This window comes from Plodia interpunctella, chromosome 6 (genome assembly GCF_027563975.2).
Source record: "Plodia interpunctella isolate USDA-ARS_2022_Savannah chromosome 6, ilPloInte3.2, whole genome shotgun sequence".
NCBI classification, from domain to species: Eukaryota; Metazoa; Arthropoda; class Insecta; order Lepidoptera; family Pyralidae; genus Plodia; species Plodia interpunctella.
Window position 1 is genome coordinate 6,424,673 of NC_071299.1, and position 19,790 is coordinate 6,444,462.

The 19,790-nt window shown below is 36.6% G+C and overlaps 2 protein-coding genes across 3 annotated transcripts; both read left to right on the forward strand.

Moving 5' to 3' along the window:
• Positions 1–110: 110 nt before the first annotated feature.
• Positions 111–15,206, forward strand: RhoGAP93B (Rho GTPase activating protein at 93B). Of its 2 annotated transcripts, none has more exons than XM_053746552.1 (22): positions 111–242; positions 428–518; positions 928–1,020; positions 1,110–1,238; positions 1,331–1,470; positions 2,750–2,873; positions 3,222–3,324; positions 3,457–3,566; positions 3,897–3,995; positions 4,091–4,218; positions 4,479–4,622; positions 4,884–5,023; positions 5,432–5,548; positions 5,842–6,000; positions 6,218–6,501; positions 7,168–7,362; positions 7,812–8,017; positions 8,359–8,551; positions 8,967–9,098; positions 9,360–9,600; positions 10,813–10,967; positions 11,309–15,206. In XM_053746552.1, the coding sequence occupies exons 1-22, from the start codon at positions 229–231 to the stop codon at positions 11,531–11,533; spliced, it is 3,222 nt and encodes a 1,073-aa protein (XP_053602527.1). In that variant the 5' UTR covers positions 111–228; the 3' UTR covers positions 11,534–15,206. The 2 variants fall into 2 exon arrangements, with proteins under 2 accessions (XP_053602527.1, XP_053602528.1); XM_053746553.1 differs by having other exon boundaries at positions 4,887–5,023.
• Positions 15,207–15,337: 131 nt separating this feature from the next.
• LOC128670690 (putative gustatory receptor 28b) lies at positions 15,338–17,119 on the forward strand. The gene is made up of 4 exons (XM_053746554.1): positions 15,338–16,386; positions 16,531–16,599; positions 16,818–16,907; positions 17,060–17,119. The coding sequence occupies exons 1-4, from the start codon at positions 15,349–15,351 to the stop codon at positions 17,117–17,119; spliced, it is 1,257 nt and encodes a 418-aa protein (XP_053602529.1). The 5' UTR covers positions 15,338–15,348.
• Positions 17,120–19,790: the final 2,671 nt, after the last annotated feature.

Genomic DNA, 19,790 nt, shown 5'->3' on the forward strand with positions numbered 1-19,790 from the left:
AGCACTTATCCATGGATTGAATTTTTGAAAGATATGTTATTTAAGGAATGTCTATATAATAATATTGTCTTATGTCTGTGCTAATGAGTGAAAGTTTTGAACGCATCCGTTATGAAGTAAACATTCAACATGGAAGCTTTTCTATCAGTTTCATCCGTATTTTAGGTCAAATAAATAGTTCACGATGTGTGAATAAATGTAGAAGGATCTTAATAACATCTTGTGAAAATGTCTTCAGAAAGGTAATTTGTTGTGTGTGGACAATGTGTATTTTTTGATTATTGGTTTCTACAGCCGTAGTTGAAAGTTGCAAAATCAATAAAGTATACGGAAATCGCTAATGTCACGCCCAGAATCTGTACTAATTTGTCTTAGCGTTCGTCATGTATTTAATGTGAAGTTAAAATTCAACAATGTTTTATTCTAGGGTGGAATGGGTGGAAATAATAGAGCCCAAAACAAAGGAGCATATGTATGCTAACCTAACAACAGGAGAGTGCGTTTGGGATCCTCCGGAGGTAAGTTGTTCACTTCCTGGTAAAGCCGGCATTTCAAATGATAAAAATGTAGATGTAATCGTGATACTTGAGTAATCGCCGTCATAATATGAGGTTGATCAAAATGGTCACTATCCAACTTTCCAATCAGTTACTTTTGATGTGTGTATGTAGTAGATTCAATAATTTATTACAATTTCTTAATTGTTATTGCGAAATCACCAAAGTGAAGTTCAAATTCTATGCTACCTATTAACTGAAAAATTCATATAATTGTTTATATAAAGCAAGTACAAACATAAATTTATTACAGTGATATACAATGAAATACAAAGCAAGGCCAGAAATATATGCATAGCCTATGTTACTTTGAATTTTAATTAGGTTGTATTTAGCAACAAGCTTAATTAATGTCTAATTGTATTTTCAGGGAGTTAAAGTTAAAAGAACTGACTCATCACAATGGTGGGAACTGTTTGACATTAACACACATAGGTTTTACTACTATAATGCTTCAACACAGGTATGTACCTAAATAGTTTATTACATATGTATTACATTTAAGTATTGGGTAATACTTATCATTAATATACCTATCTTTTTTTTCATCAGACTACAGTGTGGCACAGGCCTACAGATTGTGACATCATTCCATTAGCTAAACTACAAACATTGAAACAGAATACAGATCCACAGAAGAGAAGAGAATCTGCTACACAGACCAACATTGCAGCATCTCAGGTATGCATCACTGCAATAGTACTTTATTTTGCACAAAAATTTGTCCTAAACATAAATAATATTTTTTTTTTTATAATAATTGTATGTTAAAGGTTCCTGCAATAGATCCAGTCAGTAGCAATGGAAATAGCACGATGGCCAGTGCCAGCAAGCACTCCCCAAGCAATACAAAAAATGTCACAATTACACAGACAAGTCCAGTGCGAACGAGGAGATCACACTATCACCATAGGTGAGCTAAACTTAAGACTAAATGTTTTGTTACTAGTTAGTTGCGATTGTAGATGTATTGTTCGTGTCTTTATTTCACCAAATTTTCCAAATCTTATCTCTTCCATCTGAGTGTTAACCCTCTTACATTCTCGGCTGTGATGCCGGGTCACTCAATCAATACAACTTAAATGTGGTTATTTTCACTGTTAAGACTTTTTATCCCTAAGTCACCTCATACAACACACAATACGGTATAGAAGCAGTCTCATTATAGGGCAGAAGCCAGGCCTTTATCTCCCAAATCTATGGACTTCTTTATGTTAATGTATCTTTTTTGTTCTGATTTTGTCAGTCACATTATTTTCCAAGCAATATTTTTTTCTGGTCATTGATATTATGATTGTTGTGCAATTATTTCACATCAGTTTAACAAGTGTGACAATAAAAACAGCAACTTATTAGACATTGCAAATGTATAATTGGGTCAAAATATTGCATAAATTTCCCATGATTGTGATCAATGTGTTGAAGAAACTTAATTATAAATTTACCTGTCCGCCTGCTATCTATTAAGTTTTTTGTCTGTGTTTAGTTTCACTAAAATTACTCTATTTTCAGTGAAGGCTCCTTTAGAAATAAAATTTTAAATTATTAAAATTGTTAACTATACTATAGATCACAGTAGACTTTTGAAATATCCCTGGTTGGAATTTGTGTTAATATAGAATATTATGTCTTTATAATAATACTAGTTGATAAAAAGTACCCTATATATATATTCCAGGTTATATTCTAACTGTGTACCAAACATAATAATAGGCCCAGTAGCTTTTGCACGAAAGAGTAACATACATACACACATCCTCACAAACTTTCGCATTTATAATATTAGTAGGATTAACTCCCTTATGGGGTAGTGGGACCACGAGATTTGAAGGCCATGTTTAGCGACATTGTTGTTGGGATTCTTAGTTTATAGCTCTTGCCTTTGATTCATTGTGTTATTCATACTTACTAACATTATAAATGTGTCTCTCTGTTTGTCATACTCCAGAGCTAAACCACTAGCGAATTAGCCTAGGCCTTAGACCTATTTTGGTGTAATTTTGTATAGATATAGTTCATGAGTCAAACAGGCTATCGCGGGCATGACAAATATAAAATATAAGTTTCATTTAATAGGAGAATTAGCAATTAGCAACATTTAATTAGCATTGAATTAGCAACAGAGAGTTAGCAATAGTTGAGAAAGTAGAAGGCACAGCTAGTTAAAGATAAACCTTAAATTGATTTGACAGAAATAGCGGAGAGAGTAGAAGAGGAAGGCTCAGTGAAGACGGCTCCACTCAGCTGTGTCGGCATACGGACTCCGGGAGATCGTCTGATAGCAGCATAAGTAGCGCTCAACAGAGGCGGAAACAGGTATGACACATAAAGAAGATGTGTTTGTTTGAATGTTATCTATTTTTGTATGTTACAAAATATAGTATCATTGAGTTTAGTATCTCATAACACACGTCTCAAACTTACTTTGGGGCTTACTCAATCCGTTTGATTTGTCCGTATTTATTTATTATTGTTTGTTTATCTAAATTGCATATTGATTGTTATTAGTATTTAAATGTAGGGTCAAAAAATGAAACATCTGACAAAGGTTCCTTTATATAAATTCACATGCTTATACAAGAACCTATTTGGCGCCTGAAATAGGCAACTTTTTAGATATGTACAGTCGTCGTGTTATCATTATGGTTTCTCTCCACGAATCAGGAGTTGAGCGCGAGCGTGGGCGGCGCGGCGGTGTGCACGCCGCAGCTCCGCAAGCGAAGCAGCGCGCAGCCGCACGAGGCTGACAAATGGTCGCCGCATACTGGTAAATATAAATATACCAGCTGTTTACCCGCGACTTCGTATGCGTAAAATATTTACTTCTGAAGATACACGTTACGTTATCTTTATCTAAAATATGTTGCATTATACTATATTATCTTCGTTCTATTTCCAGGCTTAAATCGAAGTGGCAGTTTTATTTCACCACGGAAAGATGCATCAGATGATTCAATGCACGAGAAATATTTCAAGTCTGTTGAGAGTACTCCTTTGACGAGACGTAAGGTAAACCAATCAATATATTTATTTTTAAATATATACATATGTTGTAAAAATTAGGTAAAACTGAACAATTTTTAAGGAATTTTCAGAGTGCATGTTGTGAGAAATTCAAGTCTCTGTTAGTATTATTTTTGGCTGACGCGTCAAACCATGGTATGGTTTGACGCGGAATAAGGTTTTAAAATGAACATTGTACGGAATTTAAGTAGGTATCCTGCTTTTAATGTATATGTAGTACTTGGAAAAAAAAAATATTGAAATAAATTTTAGGCCCTGGGTTCTTATGCGTTATTTTAAATGAACATTTAAAATGAAGATGGTGTTAATTTTCAGCTAAAACAGCAGTCTGGCGGCGGTTCATCCTGCGAGTCCGCGTCTCCACAAAGTCCTAGCAGTCCGTTGCAAAAACCTCAACCCACGCCGTTCCTACAGGTGACTAGGCCTATTTGACTGTTGTAGCCTTGAATATTAATTTGAAAATTGGAAGCCAACGTTATACGTCTTGTACAACGTTATACTCTTTGCAGCCGTGTGCCGCTCGTCCGTCGCTGGTGTCGTCGATATCGCTGGCGACTGAGGCGGCCGGCCGCGCGCTGCACAGCCTCGAGCGGCCGCAGCAGCTGTCGCGGCACTCGCGGGACCGCTACTCCGACAGGTGAGACACACTACACTCTCTCCCTCTCTCTCCCCATCTCACTATTTCTCTTTTCCTCTTTCTCCCATTATCTTTCTCGCTCTCTCCCTGTTTCTTTAAAAGCAGTAAGTACAAAAACTAAGTACTATCACATGGTTTACAGTATCGACGACTAAATAGATCATCGTTTATTTTGAAACAATCTTGAACATAACGATATATAGATATCATTGAGTTAACATGTGTGATTTGTCCGTATAATTTAATTTATATTTATTCAGACACCTGGACAAGGACCGATTAGCGGAATTGGAGCGCATGGACAGGTACCCGGAGAAGCAAGCGGTGTACAGCGCGGACAAGCCCTTCAGGCAGACCAGTCTGGACCAGAGGCACCACTGGCCCAGGCCCAGGGAGTTCACCAGGTACTGTAACAGCTCCAAGGGCAAGTGGGTGAACGAGTTGGCGAGGATCGAACTTGTATATTAAAAAAATATATATAATAAAATAGGTAAAGATGTGAACGACAACAGAGCTGAGACCAACAGATTCCTATGCACTGTGTTCCGCCATTCGGATATGTCACTCTGCCGCTCGAATGAGGTCGCTGTCTCGTGACCGACAGCTAGTATAAGCATAGTAGCCAAGTCTCCACACCAATGTTTTAAGACGTCGATAAATTCCAGAAGACAGCAAGCGGAGCCCGAGCGGTACTCGTCCAGCAAGACGTCGGTGTCGTCCGGCAGCAGCAAGCACAGGTCTCAAGAGCCTCACCACAACTTCATGCGGCTCTCCTCTGCCAATGAACAGGACAACATTGCCGCTGGTGTGTATATCTCGTCTAAACGTTATTGACGCCGTCGAAAGTGATAAAAACATAGTAGCATTCCCTAGACGTCAGACAATTGGTCGTAAAATTATGAACATAAAAATTTTTGGTAAAAAGTTCATATTTTAAGTGGATTCCGGGGTTCGGGATATTTATTGTGGAAACATTATTTTTAAAGTTCATTCTATTATTTTTGTAGCTAAAGAATTTCTGGCATAAACTATAAAAAACTGAAATGTTTCAAATAAAATATAATAATAAAATAATAATTGTGTTTTAAATAATATAATTTGAAATGAGAAATTGAAGAGATTATTTTCCATATTTAATACAACAAAAAAATTGTCTTTTTTTCTAAAATTGTACCTATTAATCCACTTAGACACTATTACATTAATTTCTCAGTGAACTACAAGTTAAAATGCGTGAATTTGGAGCCTCCGCTGACCGAGCCGAACGTGCAGAAACACAACCAACGGCTCGAGAGGAACTCCACTCCGCGGGACCGCACCAAATCGAAACGTGAGACATTTGTTACTAACTTTTGCGTCCGATTGATTTACCCCTATGTCCTCCTTACAACGAACAAATCAAACTCCTTACAAAAATATATGTATTCGAAATTTCAAGGAGATTAGTCATGTCATTCATAAAAACGTTAAATAATACTTTATTGAAATTTTGTGTCGTTCTATCAATATAAAATATTATAATGTGCGACAGTGATAAAACATACTTTAGCTTATAATGCTAACAGTTGAAAAGTTTGGATATGAATGTGTAAGGGTGTTTATAACTCAATATTTAATTTTCAGGTCACAAACGTCCGACAGAATTGGAAGCGCCGCCGATGGACGGCGAGGAGGAAGAGGAGGACGGCGGGGGCTCCCCGCTCTACTGCAACTGGGACCTTCGCGGCATGCAGCATCTGTTGCCGCTGCAGGACTACATCATACAGCAGGCCAAGTTGTCCAGTCAGTACTTTGTAGCTACACTTTATTATGACGGCCCTTAGGTGAACAATTATATTGTGTAATAAGAATGAACATAAAGGATATCTTGCCCGATGAAAAAGTCGCGGCTGCTGAATAAATTTGATAAGAAATTAAACTTTAGTTTTTAAACCCAATTTTGGCAACACAAATAAAATTTTGAGATTTGTCTAGTAATGAAATGTACACAATTGAACAGGCCGCAGCCGCTACGGCGGCGGTTCCGGGTCGGACGGCGAGTCCGGCTCGTCCCGGTCGCGGTCCGGCTCGGAGTCCCGGTCGCTGTCCGGCCACGAGCCGGACAACGAGTCCTCGGACGGCGGCGCTCGGACCCCCGATGACGACGATGGCTCAGGCGTCTACCTCCCACATTCTTACGGACATCGCCCGCAAGATGTCGAGTATATGAACCATGGTGTTTCCTATTATAACACCTTTGTTGGATTCGAGAGGGATCGACAGCCATCGCCGGGGATACATCGGGTGAGTCACTTTCTATCGATAATGCTTACCTAGTTATTCATATTGTTTACCTTGTAGCTGTATACGTCAACCAGATCGCTGATGTTCCACCGTATCCACTCACTACTATAATGGATAAAACAATAACAGCTCGTGCGTTTAGGCACTGGTCTGTACACCACGACGTATTGGAATTAACTGAGCCCCTACTCCGCAACTCTGCTCTTATATAGCGTCACCCATTTAGACCTATATACTACATACAATAAAAAGCAGTTGCTTTTTAATGCTAGTTATGTTTAGTTCTATACACAATTTGAGGAACAGTTTTTTCCATTTTTAAATATGACCAGAGGGTGAAGTACGGCTTTGTATTTCACTTCTCACTATAGAGTCGCTTCGATATGAGACGCAGCGAACCAATCACATTGCGGTGTCTTCATCGTTGCGTCACAATGGCGCACTGTGATCGGTTAGCCACGTCTCACTTCGACTTAGCCCACAGTTAGCGCAACTTTTGTTTTTAAACGTTATGCAAATTTCTTAAAAAATGTAAGTATTCACTGAAGGTACATATTAGCCCTGTGTCGCGTTTCTTCTCTTGTATTTCTAATACGCGTTTCTCTTTTTTGTATAGTTTTCTCTATCGATGGATGAGATAGTGATATGGATATTGTCCGCCTACAGACGTCGTCGCTGGGCGGGGCGACTGGGGCGACTGGGGCGAGTGGGGCGGGCGGGGCGAGTGGGGCGGAGGGCGGCGCGCTGTACAGCCCCGTGCGCGCGCACGCCAGCTTCCCGCGGCCGCCGCCCCCCGAGCAGGACATCGAGATCTTCGCCAAGGACAACCTCAACTTCAACAAGGGCATCTTCAGGAGAAAGGTTGGTAGGATAGATATCTTCGCTAAGAATTACCTCGACTTCGACAACATCTTCAGGAGAAAGTTTGGTAAACAAAACTGTTCCGTGACGGTGTTCTCATTAATCTCATCAACAAGGAACATTGACCGCTCGAGCATAGCTGTACGCCACGGGCAGTGCTTTGGCAGTGGTGATGTATTGGTATTCACTTTAAACGCCGGAGACGACTCGCTGAGAAGAATCCAATATTGAACCTACGGCTTACACGCCGCAATATAGACACGGCTTACTCTTGTATGGATCACAATAGCTTGTCCACGCGCAGTGAAAAATTACTGCGATAGAACACACCGTGCGGCGAGAAACGCGTCCTAATAGACAAGGCAACTTCGTTAAAGAGTACATAACAGTAAATTTTATACCCTTATAACTTAATTATTTCACTTAAATGTGGCATAATATTTTTCCAGGCTTCAGTTCGCGACATGTTATCGTGGACATCATCTTCAATAAGTGCGCCCATGGTGGGTGCTGACTGGGACAAAGCGCACAAGAAGGCGGCCATTGACCTGTTCAGACTAGTCCAGATTTACATGGGTGATAGGAAGGCCAGGCCCGGAATGACGCTCAATTCTGTAGCGCAAGATATTCTTCACGCCACATATGCTAATGAAAAGTAAGTATTTTTCTGACTGCTTAGGTTCTGATCTCGTTGGAATTTCGGAATTGGAATTATTTTTTGCACGTAAAATATTTGACCATCAGTTTTTTATAAATGTCTAAAACAAAAAAAAATATGACTCTTGAGAACAAGTGTCAGCATGTATTACTTCTGCAGGCCTGAAGGGGCTTGGACTTCGCTTTTGTTTTGACAGTATGCCTTCGCCATTCCACTAGTACTAATGGTGTGAATTTATGAAAATTTTAAGAAATCTCGGAATATTCCATCCGAAATTGAACTTCATGTAAAGTAATGATAGTGAAAAATCAACAATTAAAATGTATGAAACGTTTCAGATTACGCGATGAACTGTACGTGCAGCTATGTAGGCAAACGACAGAGAATCCTCTGCGCGATTCATTGCTGCGTGGATGGGAATTGTTAGCAGTGTGCCTAGCGTTCGTGCCGCCGTCTCCAGCGTTCCAGCCGGCTCTGACGAACTATGTCAATCGACATAGAGACCCCGCCTTCGCTGACGCCTTCCCAGAGGTACCTATATAGGCTTTTTATTTCTGATATGCTAGAACTAATAATATATAATAAGATTTGGACCCTGTTTGATGTCTTTTTGCCTAGTTTATTTATGTTTTTTATATGGAAATGCATTGTTAGATCAATGTTTTCAGCAAGAAATTAATACATATATGGAAATGTTAATTTAAGCCACCATACAATTTTTATTAATTTATGTTTCAATATTTTTTATTAAGCCAATATAAAAAAGTTTATTAGCAAAGGAAAATGAAATGTTAATTTTATATAATTTTAATATATATCTCTGGCTATATATTTCACAAGAAATCTAATTGAGGTTTTATACGATATACGAGTTATAAAAAAGACGAACAACAGACTGGAACATCAAATTACATTGAACGAATAAAAATGCGATATACATTTTTAGGTTGGTAAATGGCCAATCCACGTACAAGTATCGCACTACGCAGGCGTGGCGTGCAAGAGGTTAGAGCGGATTGGGTTCGGAGGGAAGCGGCAGCCGAGGAAACCCAGCACAGAGGATATAGACCAAGCTAGAGTGAGTTGATCAGCCAAGACATTATGAATACGACCTTGTGTAGTTGGTTTTAAAGTGTACAATCGTATGGCAACGTCGAGTTTGCAAATAGGTTTAGAAAGCAAGTTGATGAGGATAAAACAGTTCTTTTTGATAAACAGTGAAGGATTATTTTTGTGGTAGTTATGAACATTGTTATTTAAGTAATTTTTTTATTGTGAATAGAGAAATCCGAATGTTTTTCTTAAAATTGCATCTTAAAGTTACCTGTGTGATTTTCAGATTCAAATATTCCGCCAATCGATGTTCGGCAACACGCTGTCAGAAGTAATGGCGCTGCAAAAGGAGCGGTTCCCGAACCGACAACTGCCGTGGGTGCAGGTGGCGCTGTCGCAGCAGATCCTGGCGCTGCACGGCCGCGACACCGAGGGCATATTCCGGGTGTCGGCCGACGTGGATGAGGTTAACGCTCTCAAGGCCAAGATCGACAACTGGGAGCTGCCTGATGCTTCCACCCTCACCGGTATTGTTTAAATCTCGAAATTGCGTAAACTTTTGCAATACGGACGGAGTGACGAAAATGTGATTTGTACGTGTGCGTGTGCGTGTGCGTGTGCGTGTGCGTGTGCGTGTACGTGCGCGTGTGCGTGTGCGTTTGTGTGTGGTAAGAGTATAGATGTGGTTGACAATTATACTTACCTTGGTCATTGTTTATCTTTTGACAAAAAACAAAGATATAAAGAGATTGATCGACTTATACAGCAAGGATTGGCAGCATTCAGTAAACGTTTAAAAAAATAGAAAAGTACCGCGAAGCTTAAAAACCCGCCTCTTCAACCAGTGTCTCCTCCCTACTATCTAGGACTCTTACAAAAGGAACCATGTACAAGATTGCATTGGGCCATGGAACGAGCCATGCTCGGCATCAAAATACAAGGTCGAGTTCGCAATCTGGAGATTCGTCGTCGAACGAAAGTTCAAGACGTGGTCTCCAGAGTCGCGACATTAAAATGGAATTGGGCTGGGCACCTGGTTAGAAGGAATGATGGAAGGTGGAGTAAAACTGTAACTGAGTGGTACCCCAGAATTGGAAAACGGAGCGTAGAACATCCGGCGGCTAGATGGGTCGACGATGTAAAGGAAATTGCTGGCAACAACTGGATAGGGATGGCTCAGGATAGAGATGGTTAGCGGAGACGAAAAGAGGCCTATACCCAGCAGTGGGTCACGGAGGGCTGCTGATGATGATAATGATGATGACGGAAATGTGCAGAAATTGTGTAAGTATTCGTTCATATGAGTACAGTGGGACCACTTTTGTAAATTACATCGAGGGGCATCGCAGAAATCAAAACATTGACTTGCGCGAAAATATATCGGGCAATCAAATATTTCGATCATAGCGCGCTCAAATTCGTCCGACATTACAGCCAATAAAATATTAAGACCAATAATAGAGTGCCAAACACGTCCGCTATTGGTTGCTAGGCGTACTCGAACAAAAAGCAATTGAGCGAGAAATCACTATGTATCGCCATTGTTTTAGTTTAAAATGTTGTGTAATATTTTATGTAGTTATCAATAAGATCGTTGTCTGATTAACGTTTTCATTTGCTCTTAATTCGGCATAATATACGCCATTGCATATGTATACCATTGAATATTGCCGAGGCTTTATAAACGTTATAATATATATTACATTTGACAGTTTTCGTAATAATTGTTTTTTTTACAGACGCGCACGCACCAGCCAGCCTACTGAAGCTGTGGTACCGCGAACTGTACGAGCCGCTGATCCCCGACGCGCTGTACGCGGCGTGTGTGGCGGCCGGCAGCGACTTCGCCGCCTGCACCCGCGCCTTGCAGCGACTGCCGCCGCTCAACAGGCTGGTCGGTATACCATCCTCGTCTGTCCGCTGCTGGACATAGGCCTCTCCCAGATACTTTAACCAACACCGATTGAAAACAGCTTGCGTGTTCCTGCGACAGACCACTTGTTTGGTGGATGTCCACCGCTACGATTGCCGGTACGTCGGTAGTAGTACATATACATGGGTCTCTACAAATTGAACGAGCAGCGATGCAAAGAGGGTGATTTTTAGAGGCTTCCATCGTTCGCGAGCCCTTGATCGTGAGATATGTTGTTAAAGTTGCACTATTCGACTGATTTCTTTTATTTAATACAAACACTAATTTGTGGAAAATATTTTTAAAATTGCTTGTCTTTTTAGGTACTCACATACCTCATAAGTTTCCTGCAACAGTTCAACGCTCCAGAAGTGGTAAGTCAGACCAAAATGGACTCTGCTAACCTCGCTATGGTGTTCGCGCCCAACTGCCTACGCTGTATGTCGCAAGATCCCCGGGTGATCCTGGAGAACGCCCGCAAGGAGATGACCTTCCTGAAGACCCTCATCACCAACCTGGACACCTCACATATCCAGGAGCTTCTGTGACCGACGAATCTCAGCTATTGCAACAATAACGTGCTCGAATCGAGGTTTTATGACTTCTGAACTGGTGATAGTTTTCAATTAAAAAAATGGCTGATTAAAAAAAATACTGGCGACAACACTATTTTCGCGAACGTTGGTCACTAAATAGTTGAATTTAGTTAATTCATTAGCAGTGTCACAAATCAGTAAATTTTAACTTTACATTGTTTATTTTGAAACTCTGAGGGCTTTGAGGACATAGGACGTAAAAAGAATCCAGTTCATGACTATGATGACTATTGCCGGTTAAACGAATGAACTTTATATTTTATTAGCTTCGAAATGAAGAATTTGGATATCACAATGTGATCTGGGCGTGTACTGTGACGGACTGTAATTTTGGTGTCTAGTCGTATGTGATTTCAGTTGATTTTTATGTGAACAATATAACTCCATCGTGGCACACGTCCAGTCCGCGCCATCCCTCACATTATATTTGACCTTCTTGTATATTTTTTCTATTTTTGTACGCTACATGATAATTTTACTTGGTTGTACCCAAAGATATTTAATGAGATGTGATTTTAATTATATTAGCTTTACAAAAGTGTATGTGCAATGTCTGGGGACGAGTCGTTATAGGAACTATTGCGCGGTTGTTATTATTAGTTAGTCTATTATTTAGGCGTATGAGAGTTTTATTTTAGTAAAGAAGAATTTTTATTTTTCTATGAATTAAATCGTATTCAGTGAATCTTATCATTAGTATGTTTCGAATAGAATTACTAAGAAACCTAAGATCGATTCGAAATAAGTTTTTTTTATTAATAATCTATATGTTAAAAATTCATGTAGAATCTTATCTTTCTAGATTTCAGTTAAACTCAAAAAAATCTCTATCTAGAATGTAATGTAGTTAAAAAAAAAAACTAATGTTTAGCGCATGTTTCATAGTGTCCTAAAAAGTTAAACGATATAGCCCGACTTGACTATGTTAATGAATTAAATCCCATTAAAAATATCAATCCAAAGAGATAGTACCTTCTTGTATGAAAAATTTATGAGCAAGATTCTATTTTACTTGAAATAATGTTGGTTGTTTGTATCTAAACTAACAAAATAAGAAATAAAATACTGGAAAAAATAGAATAATAGAGGTGGGTATATAAACAGAAATATATGAAGAAAGTAATTTGTCCAGTCTGTTGAGTACTTTAAAAATAAAAACGCTTCCATTTTGCTAGTTCCACGATTTGCCTTAATTATTGCTAATATTTTTATCGAGTTTAATATGTCTGTTTAGTGATAGAACTGAAATCACACAGACGTTGTCTTAAGATCGATCACTGATAAATAATTGTTAGGTACTTATAATTTTAGTTTAGTCGAAATAGTGTGAATTACAACTTCGTTTATCTCGTATGGTAGATAAACTATATGCTTATTATATATTAACTATTCTTGCTTCTCGTTAACACCTACGACTATAGACAGTTATATGAATTTATAGTTCGATGGGTGCGTTACATTAACTTCATGTTTTAATATCATTTAATAGTCATTTAGTATATCTATTCTATTTTATTTTGCATCACCCCTTTTCCACCAAATTTCAACTATTAGTAAGATAATAACATCATCACATTCTATCGTTTATTAGGTAATTAAAATAATTTCTATCGTATTTTTTATTATCAGATCTATCACAATTTGACGCATTTATTTAGGTAAGTGATTATTAGACAAAAGTGGTGTTATTTTTATTTGATACCTATCACTTTTGGTCTAAATTATATTTTCTATTAATCTAAGCCAATTCCACTGCATAAGTGTTGATTTGTCACAATATGCCGATGTTTATTTTTCATACACCGCCCTAAGATATCTAAACAATATGGTAGATCTATATACATAAACAGATATGTACCTAGGTACCTTAAAGATAAGTTTTTTGTAGGCAGCTTATCGTTCCAATAAATTTATAATTTTCATAGTGAAATACTTTTTTAAATAGCTTTTCCAGAATAATGAAGAAAAAAAAAACATAAATGAAATCATTAACTAGTATAGGTAAAAACAGCTTTAAATTAAGACTTGCTTGAGATCTAGATATATGACTTGAAGATTCCTACAGTACTCGCCATAAATTCTTACTCTAAAGAAGAATCATAAAAGGAATATACTAAAGGGGATAAATGATTCCCTCTTTTGAGTTGCTTCATAATTCCAACTTTGGTTGAAAGAAAGTTGTAAGAAAAAAACGATGTAAGAAAGTTTACACTATCTTGAATAATAATTATATATGTAACGATTGTTGGTCGCGCGTGATTGCGTTTTTGTAAAATAAGGATATATCGTCAAAAATATTTGTACCTATCTAAATAAATAATTATACATATTATTTATGTAAATGTGAAGATAGAGAATTTTCCAATTGTGCATTTTTGTAGTAATAAAGTATCTGCATTTACTGCGAATGCTATATTGTGAGTATTTTAATAAGCTTGATACTATTGGACTTACGGCGATCACTACTGAGATACTGTTATACATTATAAATAATTGCAGTGATTGTCTATGACGGCAAATCCACATACATAATCTACTATACTACCGCCTGATAAGTCACAAACTTAATTAACAAAAATGTTCGATTTTGATTCGATTAAATGCTACATTCAAATTTTGGCCCAATTGCAAATAGTCACAATTGCAAGTAGACAACAAAAAATTGAAATGTATTCGAATATATCACAGATGCTATCTTATGTACCTATTCCCTTTTGCTTACATACTTGTAACTTACAGTAAAATAATCCAAAGGATTAGGTAAAACCGTTCAATTACATACTAATGCTCTAGGAAATTACCGTAAATTACATGCAGAAAGTAAATAAGATGTATGCCATAGTCTCACCATGAATTAAAGGCAGATATTGGCCTAAATATTCTGCCTAATTCTAGTTTGGCTTAGCATATATTCAAGATTGTGTAATTGAATTAGCTCATTAAGTTACCTCTATACTAGCAATCACTATAGTATGTGGTATTAACGTAAAGCTCAAAATGTGATTCACGCAGTCCTCTACTCTTGACCAATGAAATGCTTTTCAAAAGGGACACATTTTTATGTATTCTGAAATGTTAACTTTTCTTATTATGTCTACACAAATGTTACCGTAACGAAATAAGAATCTATTTTAATGTGCCATAAAAAGTAAATATTGACTTTAACTATCTCACAATTTTTAATTTAAATCTTTAGGTTGCTAAGTAGAATTTCTAGAAGAAGTCTGGGTTAGTAATCTCAGATGTTTTTAATTTAAATGCAAGCTCTCTTTTTAATTTTATTATTTGTACGGGCAGCATTTTATTGCACATCTGATTTGTGTATTTACTGTTTTTTTTATTGCACCCATGTAGTGACGTAATGGCTGCCAAGCTCCTATACTATATATAATACCGACCGATGAAGTGCTTGTAATTCAGATTATGTAAAGTTGTATAGTGCTTATAAATAAATGATTCACCATTATTAAATTCCCTTTGTATATATACGACGCCTATTTTTTTTATTTGTTGTTCATGACAATATAATACCCCATGATGTTCATAATGTAGAATATCAATGTAAATGTGAACATTTGGGTGGAATAAAACTCATTTATCCGGTGGATAACTACAATTATCACAATTTTGTTTCATTCATATAAATGCCACTACTTCATTTTTCCATTTCGGAAATAGGTAGGATCATTTTCCTTTTATTGAAATTTGTCGAAAGTTCTTTCTCTCTTGATGTATTGTTTTTGGTTGGTTCTTTTACTGGAAATAAAATGATTTTTCAACAACTTGAGAAATATTTTGCAAAGAAAAAATATAAAAATATAATTGAAGCTATATACTGGAATACTTTATTCAGGAAGCTTACTGGATTGACGGTAATCGAGATTCGGTCAGTCGGAGGAACGCTCGAAATTAACTTTTCCACAGTGGGATTTCTTAGTTTCTTATGGTATGCCACTTTGTTTAGCTACTGTGCCTGTGTCTCCTATACCGAAGATCAGTCAATCGTAAGAATGATGTTTGACACAAAGCTTAAGCAGTATGGAGATTTGTTTGAAAAACTAAGTACCGTTATATTCGTGTTCTACGTCATGATTAAAGTGGCTTTCTTACTTAGTAATGATTTAACATTTGCTCATTTGAATTGTGAAGTTGACAAATGTATCACAGACATGCGCGTGGTGGGTGTCTCGGTCAACTATGTGAAACACACAATTTCGTCGATCAAAATGGTTATAGCGCAAGAGATTATGTGGTTATTCCGAGTGTTTTCAATATTCGGCATTTTGCATGGGCTAGATACATCTATCCCTTTAGAGAAGATATTTCAAGGAGCCTTCTCTGATGCGCTGGCGCTCGGTCTAGCTACAGCCTATTGCTACTACTTGTTCATTTGGAAAGAAAGATACGGTAATTTAAATGATGTCTTAATAAATATAAAACAACATAAATTGTGGGAACAAACTTTTTTTGTGAGGGTTAAGGGCAGTGATTCCGGAAAAGCAACGCAACTCCAAGACAAGTTCATATGCGAGAAGATTAGAATGTGCGCTTGTCTAAATACCAAACTTTACGATGGGATTCAACATATTAACAGAAAATTCGGAATCGCACTGGCTGTTACTATATTTATGTGCATAAACTATGGTATACTATACATGTTTTATTTCATGGAAGCGACTGCCGCTGGGCTATTCCACGATATCGAGAGGTATCTGCGTCTGTTGGTATTCATATTCTGGCAGATTGGTTATTGTGCTTTTATCTTTTTCGTAATTGTTTATTACACCGAGGATGCTCTTCAAGAGGTTAGTTACTCAGTCTTTCTATATTTTGTAACTGGCTCATAGAGCTAGGTTCTGTCAGACACAAGAAGTGACCGCCTGAATATGGTTATGGTTTTATTATATTAATTTATTTAAATTTAAGAAACGTCTTTTGTATATTTTCAGTCAAAAAAGACTTCTTTGATCTTGCATGAAATTATCCAGAACGACTTCAGCCCAGCCGTGAATACAGAAGTGAGAATATATTCAATAGATTTTTGAAACACTTCTCGCCTGTTTCACCACAATCTGAAAAAAATATCTTATTGTAATCTGACACCTAAACTAACTGTGAAATTATGTGACAGTTAAACGTAACCTTGTGAAACACAATTTTAACGCTATATTATATAGGCGTAGGCTATCAAATACTTTATCAGCAAACGGTGAAACAGGCCTTTACTATTTCACAGGCAATGCAATTTTCGGTCCAGCTGATGCATCAGGTACCAGTATTGAAGGCTCATGGATTATATGAAATTAATTACGCTATATTATATGAAGTGAGTATGTATTAATTTAAACTTTTAGGACCAAAATCTCAAAGCTCAGAATACCTTGGTTTTGGGGAGGCCTTGCTTGTGCATATATGGTGGTAACTAATTTTACCCAATTTCATACAATATTATTGTTTAAATGTAATTTTATTTTGTAGGCGAGCAAATTTATAATGCAATTCTTGGTGATTCTACTTCAGTTTGTGGACTCAAAGTAATATTTATGATTTATGCTGTACCTTAGGGTGTACCTACGTAATCAAGAAATTTTTATTGCCTATGGCAAAGGTAAACTGATCAAGACATACGTTCCACTGAATTTTCTGAAGCTGGGGTAGTCCAGCGGTTAACGTGAAGTTCCAGGTTCAAATCTGACTCGTGCATAGTAGTTATAATAGCCACCACTTGCTTCGACGACTTGACTAAAATCTGGCAAAAATACACTAGAAAAAAAAGAAGACTACATTTTCTATCCAAGAACCTGGATTTGTCATTAAAAATAATTATTTTTTAGGGACTCAAATACATATTGCAATTCTTAGTGATGCTGCTGCAGTTTGTGGATACAGAATAAACCTTAAGTGTAAAATAGAGTTTTTTTTATTTTGTGAACACTCGTTACGATCTTGTCCAACCAATTCAGCAAATCTCACTAACTCTGAAAAATTACTTAGTGAGATTAGATCTCTTTTTGCTTGTTGTTCACTGCGGCAAAATACGCGTCAGTGCATAGATAAGAAGCCTCGATAACAAAAGTCCCAGAGAATATAAAGAACTTAACTTCGAGTTTATTTAAGAGAAATTAAAACATCTTTTAATTGGGAAATATTATTAGAAAATTAATTACTTTCGTTTTGACGGATAAAATTAATTCAGAAATTAGACCTTCACATCTACAAACTACTGGCATTTCGGAACGACCACGTTTGTAGATTGTGATAAATAACTATTTAATATAAAAATTGACGAGAAAAAGTGTAAATTCCATGGAATTGGTACCTAGGTACTCTAAATACTTACTAAATCCATGCTACATTCAGAAACTTTTTATTCTTTTTTAATCGCAGTATGTAACCAGTCACTGTAAATATATTTGCACACAATTTTATGTTATGACATGTTTATTGAATAAGGGTGAGTTGCAACGTTAAATATAACGTTGGTTTAACAGGCTAAATTAAACGTCAAAATAACGGTGTAACGGTGCAACCCACCCTAATTAATTAATTTTATTTTTTTTTGCAAATAAAAGTGGGTGTTTTTTTGCAAATAAGTAAATAATGATATATATCTTTTATCTCTACATATATTTTTAAAAATCAATCTCACCAATAGAGATTACATAATATTTCCATAGAAATCGATAATTGCTGAATAAACACATAAGTTTACCTTAAAATGTCTATGGTATTTATTTACCTACATTACTCATTGATTGATACAATTATGAATACAGGAACACAGTGACCGGCTTTGCTTGGTCGCTACCATACCATGTTATTAGAACTCTTTGTTCTAGGAAGTATTTTTGTAATTGCCACCTACCTTATATATGTATATCCCATAATTATGTTATATATAGGTAGGTAGGTGTAAAATTTGTGTAGATTTTGTTGAATGACAAGTTTTGTACTCAAAACACAGTAATCAAAAATAGTTAACACATTGGTAATAAATCGTCATAATGTTAAAAACGTTTTTAGTCCACATTGTATATATACTAAAACTATAAAACTTTCGACTAAAATTCTTTATGTGTTTTCGATAAGAAATAAAATAAATTTAAAAAAAAAGTGAGGTGGCGCTAGTTTTCGATGTTTAATTAATCATTAATCATTACCTACCTATTCTGTCATTTACCTATTGGAGATAACTATTGTTTCATTAAATGCATTTTTGAATGCAATAAACTTAAAAAAAAGATATGTAACACACTGTCCACACAACTAGGTACGTACTACTCTTTATTATACTGTGCTACCACAGACACATCACAGCGTCCGGCAGGTCGTCTGATCATAAGTATCTTTAAATACCTATAAATTTTTCACGTATCTGACTTCAAGGTGGGTATAAACGTAATTTTGTAGGTTTATGACTTCATAAGTAATCTCGACCGATTTTTAAATTAAAAATTTGCGCATAAATATTGATTTCTATTACACGTTTCCCATATTCAGACTAAAGTGAAACAGTGTTTTGTATATCATTTTCGCACGTGAAAACTAATCAATAAAATAAAAATATTTTTTGTGTTGAGATAGTTGATAGGCAATTTTATATCGCGAGCAGGTGCAGTTTTTACTTTAAACATAGATTAAATACACAATACGTACTTACTCCCTCTCTAATACTATACAGTAGTGACTCGACCTATATCGATGGTATTATGGTGATCCTAGAAAATATGAAAGTTTGTGAGAATATACCCGTGTTCATTGGCCGGTTTAGTGTCATTGGAGTGGAAATCCTGAAATGAATGAAACCGACCTACATTCACACCGATCTTTCACACCAGCCGAGTTTTACAAAGTATTTTTTTCATATTATTTATTGTATTTTATTAAACTTTATCGTTCCAAGTAAACACATATTTATAAAAAATGGCGAACGTAATGCTAAAAGCATTCTCTCCCAACTAACCAATTTTTCAAGATGAAGGACCATGCATGACTTTGTGATAACATAATGTAGGGAATTTTACACATTAGGTACCTACTTTTTCACGAATTTTTTTGGACGATATACGCGTTGGAATAATAGGTACTATATAGTAGATAATATTTTTGTTCCGAAATACATACTGAGCGGTTCCCACAGTGCAACATAATGTTTGACTTAACTTTTGATGCAAAAGCGTAATAATAAATACAGTCCCAAAAAAGGATT

Bases quoted from the DNA above. Each gene is read 5' to 3' on its own strand.
- RhoGAP93B (XM_053746552.1), top strand. The intron at 4,219-4,478 runs GTGAGACACACT...ATATTTATTCAG, and splicing joins CGGGACCGCTACTCCGACAG to ACACCTGGACAAGGACCGAT. The intron at 9,099-9,359 runs GTGAGTTGATCA...TGTGATTTTCAG, and splicing joins AGGATATAGACCAAGCTAGA to ATTCAAATATTCCGCCAATC.
- LOC128670690 (XM_053746554.1), top strand. From the start codon at position 15,349: ATGATTTTTCAACAACTTGAGAAATATTTTGCAAAGAAAAAATATAAA. The intron at 16,387-16,530 runs GTTAGTTACTCA...GTATATTTTCAG, and splicing joins CCGAGGATGCTCTTCAAGAG to TCAAAAAAGACTTCTTTGAT. The intron at 16,908-17,059 runs GTGAGTATGTAT...TTTATTTTGTAG, and splicing joins ATTACGCTATATTATATGAA to GCGAGCAAATTTATAATGCA.